This window comes from Dryobates pubescens, chromosome 14, assembly GCF_014839835.1.
Source record: "Dryobates pubescens isolate bDryPub1 chromosome 14, bDryPub1.pri, whole genome shotgun sequence".
NCBI lineage: Eukaryota > Metazoa > Chordata > Aves > Piciformes > Picidae > Dryobates > Dryobates pubescens.
Window position 1 is genome coordinate 16,834,609 of NC_071625.1, and position 21,699 is coordinate 16,856,307.

The 21,699-nt window shown below is 46.1% G+C and overlaps 2 protein-coding genes across 12 annotated transcripts in view; one reads left to right on the forward strand and one right to left on the reverse strand.

Moving 5' to 3' along the window:
- The window catches only part of PTK2 (protein tyrosine kinase 2), a 195,015-nt gene extending 186,430 nt beyond the window's left edge, over positions 1–8,585 (forward strand). For 9 of the 11 annotated variants that reach the window (XM_054167180.1, XM_054167181.1, XM_054167182.1 and 6 more), the window contains 5 exons: positions 1,011–1,050; positions 1,797–1,903; positions 5,678–5,833; positions 6,157–6,237; positions 7,137–8,585. In XM_054167180.1, coding sequence (XP_054023155.1) covers positions 1,011–1,050; positions 1,797–1,903; positions 5,678–5,833; positions 6,157–6,237; positions 7,137–7,349 — 597 coding nt within the window. In that variant the 3' untranslated portion in view covers positions 7,350–8,585. The remainder of the gene's footprint in view (positions 1–1,010; positions 1,051–1,796; positions 1,904–5,677; positions 5,834–6,156; positions 6,238–7,136) is intronic. The other 2 variants (XM_054167179.1, XM_054167184.1) reach the window with 2 other exon arrangements.
- A 978-nt stretch (positions 8,586–9,563) lies between these two features.
- Positions 9,564–10,992, reverse strand: RPLP1 (ribosomal protein lateral stalk subunit P1). Its single transcript, XM_009901271.2, has 4 exons — positions 10,816–10,992; positions 10,616–10,690; positions 10,160–10,277; positions 9,564–9,684 (listed from the first exon to the last, which is right to left on the reverse strand). The coding sequence occupies exons 1-4, from the start codon at positions 10,885–10,887 to the stop codon at positions 9,605–9,607; spliced, it is 345 nt and encodes a 114-aa protein (XP_009899573.2). The 5' UTR covers positions 10,888–10,992; the 3' UTR covers positions 9,564–9,604.
- Between the last annotated feature and the right edge of the window lie 10,707 nt (positions 10,993–21,699).

The following is a 21,699-nucleotide window of genomic DNA, read 5'->3' on the forward strand; positions in this document are numbered from 1 at the left end:
TCTGCTCAGTATATTTGGCCTTCTATTCCCTTCAGAATAGAGTCTCTTAAGACAATTGACCCATCATTATTTCTTTATTGAAGCAGTTTTGAGGCAGGTCATAGGCTGACTTAACTTTGGTAACACCTCCAACCTAGATAAACCATCGTCCTTGTCATTGGTTCCACTTGCAGAGCCTCGTACCTATTACACAGGGGCACCTGGGAAGATGGGGTAGTTACAGAGATGTCTGTCTACTGCACCAGGCAGGAGCTTGTCATCATTGCCTCCATCCCTGGAGTACCATGAGTGGGGAGAAGATAGGGAATCCTCCATATCATGTGTCTGGTCTGCCTGACAGGTCTGACCCAGGGAAGGTAGAGTAGACTGTGGTTGCAGACAACTATATCTCTCTCTCCGTGATGCTCCTTAAGCTTCTTCCAGAGCTCTGTCTCTAAGCAGAGGAGTTCCTCTCCCTGAATGTACCTCCCAGGAGAACCCCCTATGCACACAGCCCTTGGCTGCTGGTCGTGCTGGCACCAGAGCTGCTCACCTTGGTGACTGAGTTTGGCTTGAAAGTTTTGTAAGTGTAGTTAGTAAGGGAAGTCAATGCACTCTTAATCTGTACTTTCCAGATGAACAAGCAAACTGAGCTTCAGCTAGACCTTTGTAACAAGGCTGAAGTCTTGGTTTTGTAATTGTTGCACAGCCATTTCTTCTTCACCGCCGTGACTAGCACAGCTTGATCTCTGAATACAAGCTACAAATGTCTGTGAATGTAGCACCACATTGGATGAATAGTGAAGGATGAACTGTGACATAGAGGCCAGGGCTGTGGTGAACAATGCAAAATAAATGAAAGTTCCTTTCTGACTCTGTAAATCCCATACCTGTAGTTAGGGGTGGCAGATAGGGATGTGTTGGGACTGTTGGGAAATGGGCTGAGAACTGGCTGTCCTGTGTTTGAGATTGTGCTGATGAAAGTTGGGAGCACTGTAGTAACTGGTCTAAATGTGTGCTCTATTTTACAGGCTGGTAACCAGCACATATATCAGCCTGTGGGTAAACCAGGTAAGTAGTAAATTCATAGACTAACACCTTGAATCCTGTCTTCTACCATCAGTAGTGAACACAGATTTGCACCAGTATCTTCCAGCAAGGGATGAATTCAATTCCAGATGGAATGCATAGATGTTTCAGTGTACTACATGCTTGACATCCCCACGCAGCCTCCAGAGGTGTAGTCAGCAAAGCCGAGAAAGCATTTCATTGACAGGCAGGAAGTGTCTAGAGGAAGCTGAGTCACTGTGTGGGACTTCACTGTGTGTGCAGTTCAGACATGTAAAACAAAAGTAGACACCTACAATTAGGTTTCTCAGTCTCAAAGTGAATCACACCCAGGATTTCTGGCACAAAGATGTCCATTTTTCCCAGACACACACTGCACGTGTGACACTTGGCTGTGGTACAAAGGGGTGAGTACCTCTTGGGGTCTGAGGGAGGTGTATTGAGATGAGTAGCAGTTGCCCTGTGAAGGGATTTTCAAAGTATCTCACTGAAATGTCCATATTCTCACAAATGCAGGATAACTTGGTGAGTGCCACAGCCTTTTGTCTGCATTTTGTCAGCTGAAAGAAAGATTGAAGTGTAGCTCCTACAAACAAGAGTTTACTGTAAGACACATAGAGATGTAGAGCTCCTCTGCTAGCACAGCAGAGCCTCTGTAGCCTTTGCAGTGCTGACGGAGCAGGTTGCAGGTACCTCTGATGTGTTGATCCTCTACAGTGCTCTCTAATGCAAATTGTGTCGTTACCCAGATCACGCAGCTCCGCCAAAGAAGCCTCCCCGCCCAGGAGCCCCCAGCCATTTGGGCAGCCTTGCAAGCCTGAACAGCCCCGTGGACAGCTACAACGAAGGCGTGAAGGTACCTTGCTCAGCACCACATGAAACTAAACATTGCCACTCTCAGATAGTCTGCTGTTCTTCAAGTAGAGACCATGGAAAAGAAAAGCAACTAAACTTCAAGTAAATGTTGTCATGGGGCAAACATGCACTGGCAGTTCTCCGGGGATGTGGGGAGTTAACTGGTAGGCTCATATCCTCCTTTACTGTGATTCAGCATGTTCCTCACCTAGAATTTTCCCAGGTGAGTTTATTTCTAGTTTTAAGGGCATATGAGGTCTTTTGTATGGACTTGGCCTCCCTGCTCAGCAGCTTTGTAAAGCAGGAAGGAGCACACCAAGGGTTCCCAGTTACTTAGCTAGTACCAAACTCTGTTGTCCATGGTCACAGACAAGGGAGACGTGTCTGTACTGTGGTGCTCCGAAAAGCTCTTGCTGCAGCCCCAAAGATAAAACCCCTGCTAGTTCTGGGAAACAAGGGAAGAGGGGAAATGGGCTGTCTGACCTGTGAATGGGATACTTGCTGTCATGTTTCTTCTCCAGTAAATAATCAGTAAAGCCAAAAATGAAACTTCTGTTTCCTAGCAGAGATGCTGCAGGGGGCTATGAAACATCATCCAGCCCCCTGTTGGTGTCAGTAGAGCTGCTCCTTAGTATATCAGTCACTTTTAAAACCATGCCTCTGGGTACTGTTCCCTGCCTTTGGGACTCTGTTATCTTTCTAATCTTCAGGAAACAGAAACCCAAGTGACCTTGGGGTCTCTCAAGGGGATCCAGTGGAGCTATTCCTGGTACCAGCAGTTTCTAGCAGATTGATATAATAGTGGTTTGGGATTGTCTGTCAAGAGTACTCTGATCTGTACATGTGGCCATTTTATTCTTTCACAACCTTTTCAGCTAGACAGCCACACCTCCACAAGGACTGTTGGTCTGATGTCTTACTAACATAGAGTGTTACAGCAGGATCACTCCTGCTGTAATGGTCAGTTGATGCCACCCAGAGAGGTGATGTAGCATTGCTCCAACTGTTTCCAAAAAGGAGAAAGATAGGATCTGCACAGGTTCCCACTGGGGCAATCCCTGCTGTAATCCAACAGTTACTGCTACTAGTACAGCTCCTCATGGAAGCAGAACCTCTGGCTAATTGAAGCCCTGCCAAGCCTGTAGTAAAGAGGAATCCATGTTGTGGTAGATAAGCTACACTTAGTTTAGGTGGTTTAAGAAAATACAGAAAGTAATCCAGTTTATCTGGCCATGAACTGCAAAACTTGCCATCAAAGCAAGGTCTTCAGCATAGATCAGTCTCAGGCACTGCCACCTCTCACCCCTGTGCTTCTGTTCTGAAATGATGAGAATTTTTGAGACTTGGTGTGAGCAGGCTCAGTGGTGACTTTGAGCAGAAGTATTGTCTGTAAACTGACAGCAGTGCTTTCAAAGCTGTCAAGTGCAGAAAATACCAAAAAGTAGTAACAGATGTGTTGCTAAACTTGGCTTCTCTAAGATTTCTTTTCAAAATGCTGATACTGGAACATGTTTTCTAAAATGTGTCCTTTTAACAAGAAACCAACCTGAGCAGCCAGAGTCATCAGTAGTAACAAGTGAACAAGATTTGTGTGCTAAATACCTTCTTCAGTAGAAAAGAAGGGCTGTTTCTGTTGCTTTTTCAGTCGAGAGTTCATTGAAAATGGATTGGTTTATGCCTCTTAAAGAGAGCAGCCTGTTATTTTGTATAGTGTATAGCTTTGTTAAGTGTCTGCAGTCCTAAACTGTGAAGATGCTTCTGGGGTTTGTTTCTGACTGCCTTCTCCGTACACCCATTTCAGTCTCCCTTTTCTGCAGAAATTGCAATGAGAGGATTTGAGCTGTGCTTGCCCTCAGGAGCCTGTAGGACACGCACCAGGAAATAGAAGGGACTGCGTTACTTGCTGAGGCAAAGGCCGCACAGAGAAACTGGCTTCCTAGTCTGCAGAGCACGTATTGCTGTTAGGTACCCACCACAAAGGGAGTGCTCAGAAACACGGATGTCCCTGTCCGTGAGCTAAGGGCCTGGGAAGTGTCAGAAAGACGAATACTACATTTTCTTAAATCTCTTGACTGTACCAAAGGGCCTAGGGCTGCGCAGGACGTGTCGTTAACCACTGTGGCAGAGCCCCTCTACTCCAGTCCTCACTCTGCTGCTCCCCAAGACTGGCTTGCTCCTGTCAAGCTTTGCATGATCTCTTGCCCACGTGTTAGTACAACATAAGCATGGGTGCATGGCGAAGACTTCCACGTCCCAGGCGGGCGCGCAGCACAGGGTGCTGCCGTAACAAATGGGCAGGAGCTAACACAAATGACTGCTGGCGCTGCTGAAGATGTGTTTTTTGTTGCAGGCTTTTTAACTGGTCTGTTATTACTACACATATTTTGGGTTTGGTTTGGTTTTTTTCCTGCTGAGTTTTATTAATATTGTTTTTCTTTTTTTCCCTTCTTTTGGTAAATTTCTTTAACCTTCCCCCACATTCTGCTCAACCATAGCCATGGAGGGTAAGCAGTGTGTGTGTGTGTACGTGCCCTATTCCAAAATGTCTTTGCATGTGACTTTGCCAGATGCCCATTTAACTTCCTGATTGCTGAAACCGATTAGAATCACAGCCTTTCCCTGGTGATGGAGGCAATGACACTGTTCTTTTTCCTAAGGTATTTTCTGAGGAATGCACCAGATTGAATCTCTTTAATAGTTGTTGGTACCCACTTGTGAAATTCAACAAAATGGAATCACCTTGCACTAAATCCTGCACTCCTTCCTTAGACAAAGTTCCTTCCAAATATTTTATGCTATCATCAGGGTGGTGTCTCAAGTGCTTCCAGTGAAATGTCTAAAGCTAGGACCAGATGTAAGAACCAGTAGTAACCTGGAGTGGTGGGCTGAAATGCTGTGAACCGTCTCAGATCAACAGGGTGGATGACCACTGGGTGACCAGTATGAAATAAGCAATTTTTTTAGCCTTCTGCTCCCACTGAATGGTTGCTTGGGAATCTTGTAACAGCAAAGAGGTGCAGGGAACTGGGTGCTGGTAATTCTGCAGTTCAGGAGCAGAGATACTGAGGACCATATGGAGGAAGTTTTCAGGGTTCTTTTCTTACCCAGGATTGTTTGGGTCTTTCTTGGATTTAACTTCACACAGATCTGATTCAGTGGAGGTTTTGCATGAGTTAACAACTACAGGATTTTCAACGTATTGAGCTTTTTTCTGATCTATTGCAAACAACCTATGAGAACACCTGGTGTTTCCCACCTGTACCAGTGGCACCATTTTTGTTAACCTGCAGTGAATTTTCACTAACAAAACAGTAAGCTGTACTGCAGTGATCTCTTTACTACATCAATATGTTAGCAACGTACTCTGACATTGTTTTGGAGCACAGAACATCCTTCTGGAACAGGAACTTTCTGTTGCCTTGGCAGTGGAATTTGTCCATCAGTACTGAACCACACAGATGTGGCAAGCACTTCCTCATTCCTGAAAGTATTTTCCTTTCTGTTGTGGGAGTTACACTGGGACCTCTTCAGGGAAATCCTGCTAAAAATTTCCCAGCATCGTGTCACAGCTCAGGTTCGTTCAGAACTAAATGAAACTTCCTTCAGATCCGGGAGCGAGCAGTGAGCGTAGTGGGCTGAGCCAGGACAGGGGACCCAGCGGCACGGGGCGGGGGCTGTTGCGAATGAGACCTTCCCGGCAGTCTGGGGAGGTTGGGAAGTTGCTGAGCCCCATCTGCTGGGGACAGGTGGTGAAACAACTCCTTTCTGCTTCCAGATTCAGCCACAGGAAATCAGCCCCCCTCCTACAGCAAACCTGGACCGCTCCAATGACAAAGTCTACGAGAATGTCACTGGGCTGGTGAAAGCAGTCATAGAAATGTCCAGTAAGATACAGCCAGCTCCCCCAGAGGAGTATGTGCCGATGGTGAAGGTATGGAGGCGGTTCTTTCAGTAAGGGTGAACTTTAGTTCTGTGCTGAGTTGTGCACTGTCTTCTCTGCATTCCACCTTTTATTAAGAATGTTCGTTGGGTGGGTCGTTGTTTGGTTTTTTCCATTAACCCTTTGGCATCTTGTTTTGATGAAGAAACACAGAACTGCAGATGCGATTTTGCAAGTCTCTCAGCCATGTTCTGACTCCTTTCTTAGCCAGATGAGGAATTACCCTTCCTGCACTCTGCAGTTCTCTCATCCATTCAGTCCACATTTTTTTAAAGGTATTGGTTTTTTTTCTTTTTTTTTTTTTTTTTTCTTAGGAGGTTGGTTTGGCACTGAGAACCTTACTGGCAACAGTCGATGAGAGTCTCCCAGTGCTTCCTGCAAGCACTCACAGAGAGGTATGTACAGCTCCACTGACCTGATGCTGAGGCATTGTTTCCAGTAGGTTTATCTAGGACAACTCTCTGGACATGTTTTGGCTCTTCCTTCATTGCATATGTGTATTTTGGCTCACTGAGCAGAGCCTGAACTCTTGGTTTATCACTTGACATGAAATAAACTTTGCTGGAGTTGCTGCATGGACATTAGCTTGTAGTGACTTACATGAAGATGCTCAACACCCACCCATAGGAAGTTGACATAAAAACTGTTAGCAGTGTTCACACAAAACCAGTGGTCTAATGCAGAGAGACCATCTGGGAGTTAACTGTTAGTTCAAGTGTCATCTTTCATTAAGCTACAGCTTGCACACAGTAAACCGGTAATTGAGCATAGCTTGGTGCAGCAGGAAGGGTGTGCTGAGATAGTCTGGATGAGAAGTGACTGAGCTCTTCTAATGGAATTCATGAGTCAGGAATAAACCCACTTTTCTCCAAAACTGTGATTTGAGTGCAACACTGAGCAAGCCAGAGAATGGTTCTTGGAGTGCCATCATAAAGAATTGTCCTGGCTTAGCTGTGCAGCTTTGTTAAGTCACCTGGGTCTGGCTTCTTGACCTGCTTTATTTTTCAAGTTCCTTTAAATAGCAGTAATAAAGAGTGATGATAATAGGGCCTGGGAACCTGTAACAAGATGTTAACTCTAAAACAGGGGTTAAAATCCATCATCAGTGATCTGGGTCTCAGTGCTATTTAACAGTGCGTGGTTCAGCAACTGACAGGGATGCTCTTGACCTCCACACAGTTGCAGAATGTCTTGTGTTCCCCTTGGTGCCCACAGAAACATCAAGCAGGGGACGTTGAGGGAGGGACTAATGCCTCTTACAACTTGCACAGCTGACTGAGTTTTCTTGTTCCAGATTGAGATGGCACAGAAGCTGCTGAACTCGGACTTGGCTGAGCTCATTAACAAGATGAAACTGGCCCAGCAATATGTCATGACCAGCCTGCAGCAGGAGTACAAAAAGCAAATGCTGACGGCTGCTCACGCTCTGGCTGTGGATGCCAAAAATTTGCTGGATGTTATTGATCAGGCCAGACTGAAAATGATCAGTCAGTCCAGACCGCACTAAGTACTGAGGGAAGAGGTTCATCAGTCCAAGAATTCTGATGTTATTTCACCTTCCACCAGCAGTGAGGACTAAACCCAGTGTAGTCCTGGCTTTCCAGCACCTCTTACTTCAGCAGACCTGACTGACCACTGTTGGTTCTCTCTCATTGTGAAACTTTACCAGTTTTTGTCATAAAGCCAAGCTGGTCTGGGATTCAGAAAGTGGCATTATCACAAGGTGAAGTTTGTACAGAAGCCCTCACGATATCACACCCGTGGAGCACACTTCACTTTTGTACCGTCGGATGGGGCACGCTTAGCCCCGAGCTGCCACAGGGTTACGGTCTCAGAGCCCAACCCTATTGGAGCAGCGGCTTGGAGACAGATATTGTGAAGTGAAGAATTCGGGGAAACCTCAGGGCTGAGAATTCTTGCCCACAGTCTATGAACTATCCAGACTGGAATTTTTTTATTAGAACACTTACGTCGCAATATGCTAATCACACTTTACAGAGAAAGAATAAAAAGCTATATTTTCAAGACTTCAGTCATTTCCAGACAAACTAAAACCCTCTTCATCTTCCCGCCTTTTACTTTTATGTGAACGTGTGAAGCATTTGTTTGGAACTAGCTGTAGGACACAACTGAAAACTCATCTTTTTCACCAGAGTAACATGCCAGTTCTTTTGTAGCAATGTTGTTTTCCTTGGAAGCGAAAATGCTGCTTTGTACCAGAGCAATTCAGAGCTGCATTTGGAGGAGTTCTGTAACCATTCATGTCCCCCGTTTTTATATAATTTATAAAGACAGAGTAAAGCCATGTCAACTATTTTAAACCCACTGTAGCTAACTAACCCATCCTTTTTGTCTATCTTACCTGGGAGAATTACAGTAGAGCAGTGTAATTAGATTTTCCTTGGTTTTCCGGTTATGCCATCTGTTCTGTTAAAATAAAAACCACACTCCCTTTTTGCTGTTGAGGGATATAAATTATTCTCAGGAAGAATATAATGAACTGTACAGTTACTTTGACCTATTAAAAAGGTGTTACCAGTGACGCTCTGGCTGTCTTCTTTTTGTGTGTGCCCTCCAGAAGAAAGCACTCAAGGTTTGTCCTCTGCTTGGAATCCTTCCCCACACCCTAACCATAAGCATTTACCAATTCTGCAGGATTTGAGGAGCAGCAGTAAGCATTCAAAGAGAAAACCCAAGCTTAAGGTAGTCTTCAGGAGGCAGCATTTCCTCCAAAGGTGGGGCACAGGGAACAAGTCCATGTCACCTCTGGGAAGTGACTGACTTGTAGTTGGCATCCTATCGCTTTTTAAGACTTAGTACCAGTATCAGCTTTCCTAGGGGGCCTTTTTTAAAAAGGGCTGGAGGATGCAGCTGTTTGCAGATGTTTTGAGAGCTTGGTGGAGTTGGTGTATGGAATAAACTCTTCCACAGTGACCTGCATCTTTCAAAAAATGAAAGCAGCTTGTTTTGTGGGAAGACAGGACAGAGCAGAATGCTTCCCTTGTGGGTCTAGATGTGGCACGCATCCTCTATCCTTACACACTTGGAACATTGTGACAATACCTAATTTTCATTAATGCTTTGGAATGCACCTCTGAAACAGCTCTTACCTTGTTCAGCTGCTCTGCAAAAGCCCTATTCAAGTTACTTTAGAAATACCTAACTTTAGTTTCTCCTTTCACAGTGAAGTTAGTCTTCCACACCCATCCTTCAAAGCAGTTTTGAGAGTTGCTGTTTGACTTTCTGCAAGGGCAAAAGCAGGACACACCTTATACAGACTCAGCTTGCTTTTTAATTGTACCTGCTCATCAGCTCCACTAGTCTCCTCAGCTGAAATGCACATAATCCCTACTGTGCTATAGCCCTTACCTGCCCCTTGAACAGGCTAAATCACCTACTGCAAGAAACTGCCTGGTGGCAGCTGCACTGTTGCTACAGCAAGTTAATGGACATGTTGCAGCTTCACTGCAAGGCTACAGCACCAACCAAGTCATAGCACTTTTACTGAATAGGACCACAGCCTGTAGCTGCCAACCCATCAGCACATCTCATCCTCACTTTAATCACTTTTCCACCTTTGTCCATACACTATAAGTGATATTTGACGCTGTCTCACTATGTTATGCCTATATACAATGAGAAGAACCAGCAAGGACAGGTGCAAAATTTTACAATACCAGTTTCAAAACCTGCAGGTAACCATCCACACAAGAGACAGGAATACAATTAAATGGTCTTTATTACAGACAGGTACAAAACTAATTAGTCAAAAAGACCAAAGCCCATGTCATCATCAGATTCCTCTGACTCTTCTTTCTTTTCCTCTTCTTTCTTCTCCTCAGCTAGAAAAGGAGAGCAATCAGGATTTTTACATATTTGCAACTCATAAAAGTCTCATAGCACAACATCCTTTGCATACCACACTGTAACATCAAGAAACAAGACCCAAGCGATCCTAACAGGCTAAGGAGACCAGTATTTACAGTTCTAGCAAAGTCGGTTTGTGCCTTCAAAATTATTCCTATCAAATTTAAAGAGCCCTACAAAGTAGGTGCCATCTTTAGCCATCAGGATAAGACACATGACAGAAAAACAAGGATCAGCAATAATACTGAGGTAGTACGAATTGTGTACACCAACTCGGATGTGCAATGTCAGCCTTTCTGAAAAGTCTGTTTTACTCTGACACACATGTCTACACAACGCACAACCAACCACGTTAAAACTGCAACAGGAAAGGCCAGACTGACTCTCAAGATGGCAACAAATACGTTTTTAACTGTTTCTTCACTACACTGGATACAGAAGCCCACTTACCTGGGGCAGCACCGCCTGCAGGTGCAGCGCCACCGGCTGGAGCAGCTGCAGCTGGAGCCCCACCACCACCAGCTCCTACATTACAGATCAGGCTTCCGATGTCGATGTTAGCTAGAGCCTAGGGAGCACAAGCAGCATCGTCAGCACAGGATGTATGGGGCTGCCTTGCCTGCTAAGTCACACCCTAGTGCAGCGATGAGAGCAGGCGATGACAAACCAGCGGCCTGCTTCACTCAGCGCCAAAGCAACTCATGGCTTTTTACATCGGTTACGTAGTATCTCGAAACGACACATGTAGGGATCTATCGCCCAAGTCAGCACCGCCACGGAGTCGTTTCTTTTGTGATCTCTGCCCGACACTCCCCACACCACCACCCCGCGCTCGCCCCGAACTGCCCGAAACACGGCTGCTCCAGCCACCCCACGGCTCCCCCGCCGGCCCGGCCACTCGCCCACCTTCGCGAAGAGGCCCGGCCAGAAGGGTTCCACGTTCACTCCGGCCGCCTTGATGAGCGCGTTGATCTTGTCTTCCTGCAACGAGAGCGGTGCTCAGCAGTCAGGCTAGCCACAGCCCCAGCGCCTCCCGCCCGCCACGCCGCGGCTCGCCGCCATCTTGTGCCGGCGGGGCCGGGGCCCGGGGTCGGGCCCTTACTCACCGTCACTGTGACCTCGTCGTCGTGGAGGATGAGGGCGGAGTAGATACAGGCGAGCTCGGAGACGGAGGCCATGGTGGGGGCGCGGTGCCAGTCGCCGGATGGGACGGCCTTAGCTTCAGCTGAAGGACACAGCACCTTGGGCCGCCAGGGAGGAAAAGGAACGCGTGCTTCCAAGGGAGCTTTATAAGAGCGCCCAGAGCCAATTGCAGGCCCGGGGAACTGAGACGCAACAAACTCGTCAGCACCGCTGGCCAACCCCTAACGCGCAGTGCAGCTTTGGCCAATGCCGTTGGGAGGCGCTCCGCCAATCGCAGCGTAGCGAGGTATGATGGGAGCGTCAGCAGAGCTCTGGTGCGTGTGGTGCTGCCGCAGCTGTCATGGCGCGGCCGGGCCCAGGCAGCTTCGTATGGCCTCTGGGCGGCGCTGAGGCTTTCTGCCTGTCCGCTTCCCGCCCTCTTTCCCTTTACTTCTTTCTCTCCACTTGTTTCCCTCCTTCCTCTGTCCCTTTTTCCCTCGGTATCTCTGGAGCCACCGCGGGCGCGGAGCTGGGTCGGGGTCCTGCCTGTGCCCTAGCGTTGCGCGCCCCTGCCCGGCCCGAGGGAAAGGCGCTCTCCTTCCTGAGCGGGAGGGAACGCTGCCGGCCTCCCCGCGGTTGTATTGGCTCCACAGCAGCGCTGCAGGCGTGAGAACCATAAAGTGGTTTGGGTTGGAAAGGACCTTAGAAGATTCAACCTTCCTGCCACAGGCAGGGTCACTTTCTACTAAACCGGGTTGCTGAAAGCTCTATCCAGCCTATCTTAAAGACTCAGATGAATTCCTTTCTGCTTTCCACTGCCAGTCAACAGGAAGTTGCTGCTCTGGATAACAAGATTGATAAGACAATAGAGACAATTAGCCTTGAATACATCCAGGGATGAGGAATCCACAACTACTTTGTACAACCTGTTCTAGTGCCTCACTTCTGATAAGGTGAAAAATGTCTTGGGCCAGATTTGCTTCCCTAAGGGCAAGTCTTGCCTGACCAAACTAGTGGCCTTCTCTGATGTCTACATGTCTATGATGACTACATCAGTGGACAAAGGAAGAGCCGTAGGTGCCTGGGCTCACACAAAGCCTTTGGCATGGTCCCCCACAACATCCTTCTCTAAGCAGAGAGATGAATTTGATGCATGGATCCATTCAGTGGATAAGGAATTGGTTGGATGCCAATGATCCACAGACAGGATGCAAATCCAGAGCACGGTGGTGCTCAGTATCTGGATGACAAGTGGTGTCCCTTAGAGGTTTGTACAGTAGTGGTAAGTATCATTATCAACAACAGCAGTGGGATCCAGTACACCCTCAGCAAATTTGCACATGAATCCAGCTGAGTGGCGTGGTTGACACACCTGAGAGATAGGATGCCATCCAGAGGGATCTGGACATGCTTGAGAAGTGGGCCCATGTAAACTTCATGAAGTTCCACAAGGCCAATACTAGAAAGATCCTTCACCTGGGTTAAGGCAACCATAGTATCAATATAGGCTGGAGACTGATGCAATTTAAAGCATCTGTGGAGAAGGACTTGAGGGTACCAGTGAATTAAAAGCTGGACATGAGCTGGCAAGGTCTGCTTCCAGCTCAGAATTCTGGCCAGCCATATCTTCATCTGCATCAAAAAAAGCATAGGGAGGTGATTCTGCCCCTCTGCTCTGCTCTGCTCTGCTGAGATCCCAGCTGCAGTACTGCATCCAGCTCTGGGATCCTCATTACAGGAAAGATATGGACATAGCTATTGGGAAAGGTCCAGAGGAGTGTCTAAATAAAACTATTTAACTAATTTAACTGATTGTGCAAGTCTGTATACACAGTGATAAGCCCTTTAGCTTATGAAGTGTTAAATCCACAAAAATCAGCTTTAAATCAATATGAGTCTATTGTACTCTAGAATGTTCTGAAATTCTGCAATCAGTTGCTGAGTGGAGTCCAAAAGAAGAATGGGATATGTGTTTATTATTTTGTGAAATCTACCCTTATAGTTCACATGTCTTCTGTTGCTTGTTAGGTTGCTATTTTCAAGCTTCTAGCAGAGTAGCATAATCTGATTTTTGTTCTTTAGCAATTGTGTGAGGTACTGGATGAAATTCCATGTGGGTACATCCCTTCAGCATATAAGCTTCACTGGCTGTTGCTTTCAGGACACGATTTCACAAGAAGAATGATGTGGAAAGGTGAGACAGATATATCTGCGTTTGTGTCCAGTCAGTTTGGGTTTTGACCATTGATAGCACAGAGATGGCCAATTTCCTGGAAGTCTATATTGAGCTCATTTCTTATGTCTACAAACATAATCTGGCGGAGGTTAGCTTCAGTGCTGCGAGTCAGGGTGACCAGATTACTCAAGCAGACTTTTCTAGAAACCTAGTAGTATATTTTTATGGTCCTTTGTGTTTAAAGGCAGAAAGTCTAAGAGGCATGATAATGTGCATAATGTTAGAGGGAACTATCTTCCTAACAAAATTGGAAAGACTGGTTCAAATACAGTATAAAAAATAAAAGTAGATGTTGATACAGAGACTGCATGGTTTCCCTGTCACCTCAGCATTTAGTACTAATATAGCAGAAAGGCCAAATTTGTCTCGGATAACTTTCTTCTGGCTCTTAGTTTTGCAAATTTCTTTCCCTCCATATTCAGCTTCTAGTAAGGCTTTATAGCATGAACTGGAAATTGGTGGCTGTGTAAAAATGTTCCCCAACTCCTCACAGAGAGGAAAACAGCAACCTCTTCACCAGCTCCCTCATTTGCAATTTTGCTAGAGCTACTTGGTTTTACTCTAGAACTAAAGTTGCCCCATGATTGTGTCCTTTATTTGTTTATACTTACTTGAAAATCTTTTATTTTCCAGCAACCTGAGAAACTTGGAATGCAGACAAGTCCAAAATTGCCCCAGTGGAAGCTGTAGTGGTGACAATGGTTTCAGTAACAGTACACTTGAAGTGAAAGATGAGCTGTTAATAACAGCCCTAGAATATCAGCAAGTATGATCCAAAGGAAAGAATAAACATATAGTTGATGTAACTTTGGAACAGTGAGATGCTTTTATATCACTTCAAATGTGAGCTGATGAAGGAGGACATTAATTGGTTTGATGAACCATACGAGCTACGTGTTTGCCTCATCCTTTGGCAGATAGTATTTACCAAAGGAATTCAGCTGACTTTGAAGGGGCTTGACTGTTGTGGAATAAGAACTGCATTATTGCTCTGAAAGGCTTCCACATCAAATTTGAACAGGTGAATGAACATATGGATCATAGCTGCTATGCTGTAATTCTGAGTAACACTTTATGGCGGAAGCATCAGTAACTCAATTTTTGCCTCCTTAGCGGGTTTAAGATTTTTTTTTCCCCCTACCTTCTCACAGAATCACAGAAATCATCTGGTTGGCAGAGAGCTCAAAGATCACCCAGTCCAACCCTCAACTCAGCATTGGAGGGCTGACACTAAACCATGTCCCTAAGCACCAGGTCCACACACTGCTTAAGCACCTCCAGGGATGGTGACTCTACCACTGCCCTGGGCAGACTATTCCAGTGTTTGATAACCCCCCTCTGTGAAGAAGTATTTCCTAGCATCCAACCTAAACCTCTCCTGGCACAGCTTGAAACTATTTCCTCTAGTCCTGTTGCTTGCCACTAAGGAGAAAAGGCTAGCCCCCTCCTCACTCTAGCCTCCCTTCAGGTAGTTGCAGAGAATGATGAGGTCTCCCCTCAGCCTCCTCCAGACTGAACAACCCCAGCTCCCTCAGACAATCCTCGTAGGACATGTGCTCCAGGCCCTTCATGAGCCTTGTTGCCCTTCTCTGGACATGCTCTAGCACCTCAGTGTCCCTCTTGTAGTGAGGGGCCCAGAACTGAGCACAGTGCTTGAGATGTGGCCTCACCAGTGCTGAGCACCGGGGGATGATCACCTCCCTGTTCCCACTGGTCTCCGTTTTTCTGATACAAGCCAGGATGTCATTGGCTTTCTTGGCCACCTGAGCATGCTGCTGACCTATTCAGTCAACTGTCAACCAAATACCCCCAGGTCCCTCTCTGAGTTGCAGCTTTCCAACCACATATCCCCAAGCCTACCATAGGGTTGTTGTGACCTTTCCTGAATGGAAAGAGTACCAATGAGATGATTACAAAAGAATGACAATTCCTGCAGGAATCACTGTCACTTATATCTCAAGGGTCTGGTTTACAAGACAGGTATCACACCAAAGCAGGTTATCACAGCTACAACAAAAAGTGGGTTTAGGTGGAAGTGTAAGATCCATGAGGTGACTGATCTGACATTTTCTCTTAGGGTATTTGGGAGGAACAAAGGAAGTGAAACAATCAAATCCACTTTTCAAGTCAACAGGTCATTCAGGATGAAGCAGTATGTATAATACTGATGCCATTCCAGCATCCTTTTAAAACATGCATAACTAGGCAAACTGTCTCAAGGGTAGTAGAGAGCTAGAGGCACAGGGTTTTCCCAAGGTTTCAGTGAGGTAGAGCAACCCTCTTGCAGCATGCAGCAGTCCTAGCTGCAGCACTTTGGTTTAGTTTGACTGTTGATGTTGCACCTGCCTAAAGCAAAAGCTTGGTAAAAGGGAGCTATGGCTAGTCTTGGTGGGTGACTCCAGGCCCTAGAAAGGCTCCTGCTACAAATAGTTCCTGTCTGGTTAGCCACATTCTCAGGCTTTACGAAGAGCAAAGCACAACGCGCGTGGGTACTGGCGGCATGGCTAGAGAAGAGCTGTTCGGATCCAGCTGATGAAAGTCGAGCGGGGGTGAGGGAGACAGCAGGAAGGTGGTCGGCTCCAACTGCGTCACAGTGGGCGGTGGGTGCGCGGCCCGCCCGCAGAGAGCCTGACCCCTCGGGCGCACCACCCGCCCCACTTCCCGCCCGCCGCGGAGACGGCGGGGGCCGCGGGGGGAGGGCGGAGTGCCCCTTCCCCGTGACCTCGCGGCTCCGCCCTTCTCCCCACCCACCTCCCCGCTTCTCAGTGCCGCCGAGTAACCTGGTTTCCCGGCGTCGGGCGTCGGCCCGGCCCTCCTCCCTCTTTTTTTTTTTTTTTTTTTTTTTTTCCCCCTTTCCCCCCCTCTTCCCTCCCCCCCCCTTCTTTCCCCCCCCCTCCTCTTTCTCCTTTTCTTTTCCTTCCCCCCTCCCCTCCCCTTCCTCCTCCTCCCTCTTCTCCCGACGGCGTAGCCGGGGCTCGGGCTCGCTCCCTCCCTCCCCCCTCTTCCCTCCCTCGAGCCGCTGCTGCGGTAGGGACCTGGAGAGAGGCGCCGCCTCTGCCGCTGCACACGGAGACATGTACCCGGGAGCCACCTCCGCCGGACCCGGTGAGGCTTCGGCCGGTCTTGTTTCCTTTCCCTCTTCCGGGCCTTTCCTGAGCCGCCGGCGCGACTTTCCGTGTTCTCTCTGGGGTGGCGGGGCCGCAGCCCGGCTGTGTGTGCGTGAGGGGGTGACCGCTGGCACACGAGGCGCTGTGTCAGCGCGGGAGGCTGCACGAGCTCCCCCCCCTCCCCCCCCCGCCAAGCCGCGAGATGAGGGGCGCACGGCGCAAGTAGTCGTTATGAGGGAAGGGGGAACCCAGAGCGAGCGCGACCCCCCTTCTGCCGCCGTCGCTTCCTCCCGCTCGGGCCTGGCTGCCGCCGTTGAGGCCGCGGTCGGCCGCTCTCACCGGGGGAAGGAGGGGTCAGGCCGCAGTCGCCACCTCGGGAAGGGTGGTGAGCGAGCCTGCGTGTCCGGAGGCGCCTTTTAGGGGAGGGTCGCCTTCCCCTGTCCACCTCTCCCCATATTCTGCTGCGGCAGGAGTCTGGCCCCGGCCTGAAGAGCGGGGGAAGGCGAGACTCGAGGCGGCAAGGAAGAAGGGGCGCGTGAGGCGACTGCCCTCCCCTCCCGTCGAGAGGTTTCCTCACAGGACTCTCGTGGTTTCTGGAGTGGGGGGAGACGGCAGAGATCCCCCTCTCCTCTCCTTCCTCGGCCCGCCGCCGGTCCGTCCCCAGGGTGTCCCCTCAGCTGTGCGCTACGTGCTGCCTTCCCCAGGCCAGCGCTTGGCTGTACCTCCCAGCTCAGCCTCCTGCTGCCAGCGCGGTGTGGACTGGGGTCTCCATTTCCTCCCTCCCAGATCCCCGTAGCGACTGCATCCTCCTAGGCTAGCCTGGGATACCCGTCTCGCAGTGCACCGAAGATCAGGCCGCTGTGGCCGTGGTTCGCTAACGGCATATTTGTTAAACGAATGATCTGCGTTAGTTTGCGTAGTTTAGATGTAGGTCCTATCCAGATACCGGATAGGAGTGAAGAGGTTATCGGCTTCGTTAGATGTCTTCAGACTCCGTTGTGTAATGAAATCTGGGAGCAAAGGACGGATGAATGTGGAGAGCAGAAAGGTTACCAACTCATTCAAGGATGTTTAATATTATTTAGGGGAAGGGTAAATTAACACTGTGGGCATCTGTGCAATTAATACAGGACAGGCTTTTTTCTTTCTTCTATTGTGAGAATTCTTTTCTTGCATAAGTAGAGCTTTATTTTATATTGTTATCCTCAAAAGTTTTGCATAAAATCTTTTCCTTTGAAGGATAATGTAGCGAAGAATAGTGTAAGACCTGTAGCTGAGATGTCTTCTGCTTCTCCTGCAAATGCTTCTACTGTAAGAGCACTTGAATCATAGGATCCACAGTTAGGTACAGCTGCTTTTTTCCCCTCTGATTTGTATCTCTTTAAGGGACAAGAATCAAGAAAGACAATCAGGATTATTTTCATCTTACAGTACACCTCCTGTGGCTTTACTTTCTTGCTTTTTTCTTTCTACAGCATATGAAGACTTATTAGACACACTAGGAAGATGTGCATCCAGACTGACGTTCAAAGTTTTGTTTTCATGCATAACATCATTTGCACATTTCAGTGCCAGTAACTGTGTATAAATATTGGTGTAATAATTTGGTAGCTTCTACTGTCAAGTTCAGGTATACTTTCAGTTAACAGGTATTCATGGTGTTCAAATGTTGCTGTTGTTGGTAAGGGTTGTTTGCCTCTTACTGACATATATTTTTCAAAGTTATATGTGAGGAGTCAAATCATTGAAGATATTGCTGGTGTATGGGCAATGTTTTACATGTGGGAGTCTCTGTCTTCCTCTATTTGCTTGCTTTCTTTGATTCTGCTGTTTTCCTTCTCACCCAGAATGTTGTTACTTCCACAGTACCAGCATTGGTGGCTGCTGTTCACTGTCAGGATCAACACTGAGCGCGTAGGGGTAGTTTTCCCCTTGATAGAACATCCCTCTCTTCTCCTTGTGTGCTTGATAGAGCAAACACTGTTTTTACAGGGTACTGGATTGCTGTGCATTACTTTCGTGCGTCTCAGGCTCCTGCTGTTTTTACCCCTTCCAGCCAAGTTAATCTTCTTTCTTGTTTACTTCCTAGTTTATCTCTGAGGTTCAGCCCTTTCCCACTATGCAGATCTGGGCAGTGGCTATGTCTGTTTTGGGGTATGAGTTGTGAGTTGTTCTGCGTATTCTGAGGGGCTCTGTTACCTTCCTGTGAAATCATCCATGGAGAGATTTAGTAGTGCAGGGGCTTCAAGCAATTCAGTTTCCTGCTTCACACCGAATTGTAGGGCAGGACATTCTGATCAAGTGTGGCTGTGCTGTGAACCAGTCTGGAAATGGAGGCTGTCAGCAGGTTCCTTAGTTATCTTGTGAAAGGCTGTATGTGGCCTGCAAGCTGCCAGTGAAAGTTATGTTCCATACATTAATACCTATAAAATGAATGTATGCTTAAATCTTGTTCAGAGCAGTGATCAAAAAATGTGGTTTGCTGTGAACGCACAAGAGCTCCAGCCTCTACGTGTCTGTCAGCACATCCTTGACACTTCTTAAATGCTTCATTCATATCTCATGTAACTTAGATCTTGCTGCCGTTTACTTCTCCAAATGTGGCTGGTGCTTACAGGCTACTTTGCTCTTCCAGCTCCTGTCACTAAACTGGGAACCACAACCAGCCCTGTTCTGAAGGTGCCTGTGGTGCTGGCCTCTTGCCAGAGGAATCACTCAATTTGCCACAGGGTTTGCTATTTTGATCTTAATTCTTTTTCTGGAAACAGTATAAAGGAAGTTAGGAGGCTGTATCTGACTAATTTAAAAAAAATTGCTGCTGAATGTGGAAACTTTGTTCAAACATGCTGTTACATTGAGAGTAAGGGTGTTTTTTTATATATATATGTAAGAGAGAGACTTCATGAAATCACTGTCCTCATGATTAGGAAACCTCTGATCCCTGTTCTTTTTCCTGAATACTGTTTGAGTTCTTGACTTGGTGTAGCATTTGCTGAGACATTACAACCATCTATATTTTTTTTGCTTTCAAGAGACTGAAAAATAAAAACAACCTGAAAATACAGTTACTGTTTGGTTTTGGTTTTTTTTAATAGAAAAGTTTTATACTGCAAATGTCAAAGCAGTTTAAAGAACTGATTAAAACTCGAGTCAACTTCTGTAACTTGCACTGCTTGATATTCATGTATTTATAAAGTCTAGACTTTGCATGCTACATTTTGTCTTTATTCTTTGAAAGGATATTTGATTTTTGCCTGCTGCTCAAGGTCTTAACTTACTGTTGAAACTGCAGTTGTCTTTGTGAAGGAGGTTACAGTTTTGCATGTACAATAAAACCTTTTTCCTGGCAGAAGATACAACTTTGAGCTCTCTATCAAACTAGTCAAACCAAGGTTTTTCTCACTTGTTTAGTTGTAAGTTTCAGCAGCCTTAACAATTGTAAAAGGTAACTTAAGTCTTTCTTTTAGGTTTTCTGGTGTGTGTACTTGGGTTTAACTCCCATATGTTTTCTTGAAGATAGGTGTTGATTGGCTGTTACTTCTTTCAGGATTCTTACTTCTTTCAGGATTCTGTAATCCTCAAATGTGATGGTAGGGAAGGGTGTGCTTGTGCCTTACATGGGGTAGTAGAACAGCAACATCTTCATCTTGCGTAGATTTAACTCCACTAGCGTCCTCCTTAGCTCATGCACAGAAGCAGTAAGAACTCCCATCTACCTCCTGTCAAGGATATACCTTTCACTTCTTAGGCTTTTTGTATTTTGGGCATGGATCCAGACCTGGACCTGCTCTTGCTGTGCTCGCTCTGTCAGTACCACAGAGTTGCCCTGTTTCTTTGGCTTAATTTTAGTAAATTACCTTGAAATTCATTGTAAGCTGCCATACCTAGAAGAGGAAATGAGAACCTAATGTGCAGCTTCAGCTCTCTCCTTTTTTTGTGTGATAATTGCCTTTGACAAGGTTACAACCTACAAAATGCAGTGTAACTTTTTCAGGTATATTGTCAGGGCCAGTATATTTTCCTAAGAAAAAGACGGCATATTATTATATTGCTTCAGCTAGCTGTGTAGTCTTAGGGTGGCTTAAACATGAGGTAAGCATTTGATGAAAGATAATTAATGTTGTCATGCATGAAACAAACTTTCTCCTTTCCTAAGTGGGCTGAAGTGTTTGCTGTATGGAAAGTGGGATTCTGTACACTTCTCTTTCCTTTATATTGTTGTAGTGGTGTTGGTTTTTTTTGGTGGGATTTGTTCGGTTTTGTTTTGCAGAATGATTGTGTACTCCTCCACATGTAGTGGTGTAGTAAAGCACCACTTCTACAAATAGTATATCCTCACCTGTGGTGCTATCCACACCAGTCTTCCTCTGCTTTGCAGAAGGGTGGGAAAGGGACTTCAATGCTTTAATTCTGTAAGGGAAAATGCCATAGATATCCTATGTCGGTCTGTTCTTCTACCCATTTTGAACAGTTTGAAAGATTTTTCCATTTCAGAAGACAGCCCTGCTAAATACTTTTGGCCTTCCAGAAATTTCAGGGATCAGGTGAGAGAACGTGGCAAACTTCTAACTGAGAAATTGGCTTTGCTAACATGCACAGTTCTCACTAATTAGGAACTTTACATGCTTAATGAAAGTCTTGTTCATGTCAGCCCAGCATGTGCTGACAATAGCTTTATGAAACTTGTAAGACCTGTCAAAATTTTACTGTGTATTTACTATTTCATGTTTTAGAAGAATACTTGATGGTATTTTTGTTGATGGGATTTCTGATACTTTGACCACTAGAAAATATTCCTGCATTTGACTATTTAAACAAGTCCACCTCCAGTGTCTTATTTTTGGTAAGTTATGAACTGGGAAAAAATAGCTAATGGAAAATATTACATAGTTTTAACAGTAGTGGATGTGGGTAGGGATCTGTTCCATGCATTGTTCAATTAATTTGCTTTAGTGTCGTGCGTCCTTCCTGATGTACACGCAAAGCAGCCTACTAGAATGTAAAGTATCTATTATCCTATTGACTAGGAAAGTATTGCAATTTTTAACTGAGTGCAGGGGGATTTTGTTTTCTTTTTCCATTTGCTGCAATACCCAAAGTTGAGCTTAGACATTTCCTTATCCATTTTATGCCATCCAAAGTGTGAGAAATAAAAGACCTGAATAGCATCATCCCTGGATATGCTACCCAAGTCCAGTCTACTTTTTGTCTTACAACAGGGCTGTAATTGACTAGTACACTTTTCTTTGGTAGGTATTTTTGAGCAGCAGTGCTTTGAGACTTTTAAATACTGTCCACAAAGTGTTGTCAATGCTTTTTTAATGCTTAGACTGAGATGATGCTCATATGACTATTTTAATAGGTGATGTCTTTCAGTGTGTTTAGTGAGCACCATAGGTTAGTGCAATTCATATTAACTTCCCCATTTTAATTTGCTTTGTTTTTACAGTTTCAGTCCCAGAGTAAACTTTTAAAGAACAAGTTTTAGTATGAGCATTATTTAATTTGTTTTTGTAATCTCTCTT

Coding starts and splice junctions, on each gene's coding strand:
- RPLP1 (XM_009901271.2), bottom strand. CDS start 10,887: ATGGCCTCCGTCTCCGAGCTCGCCTGTATCTACTCCGCCCTCATCCTC. Junction 10,691..10,815: donor ACGACGAGGTCACAGTGACG/GTGAGTAAGGGC, acceptor CTCTCGTTGCAG/GAAGACAAGATCAACGCGCT. Junction 10,278..10,615: donor GGCCGGGCCTCTTCGCGAAG/GTGGGCGAGTGG, acceptor TGTGCTCCCTAG/GCTCTAGCTAACATCGACAT.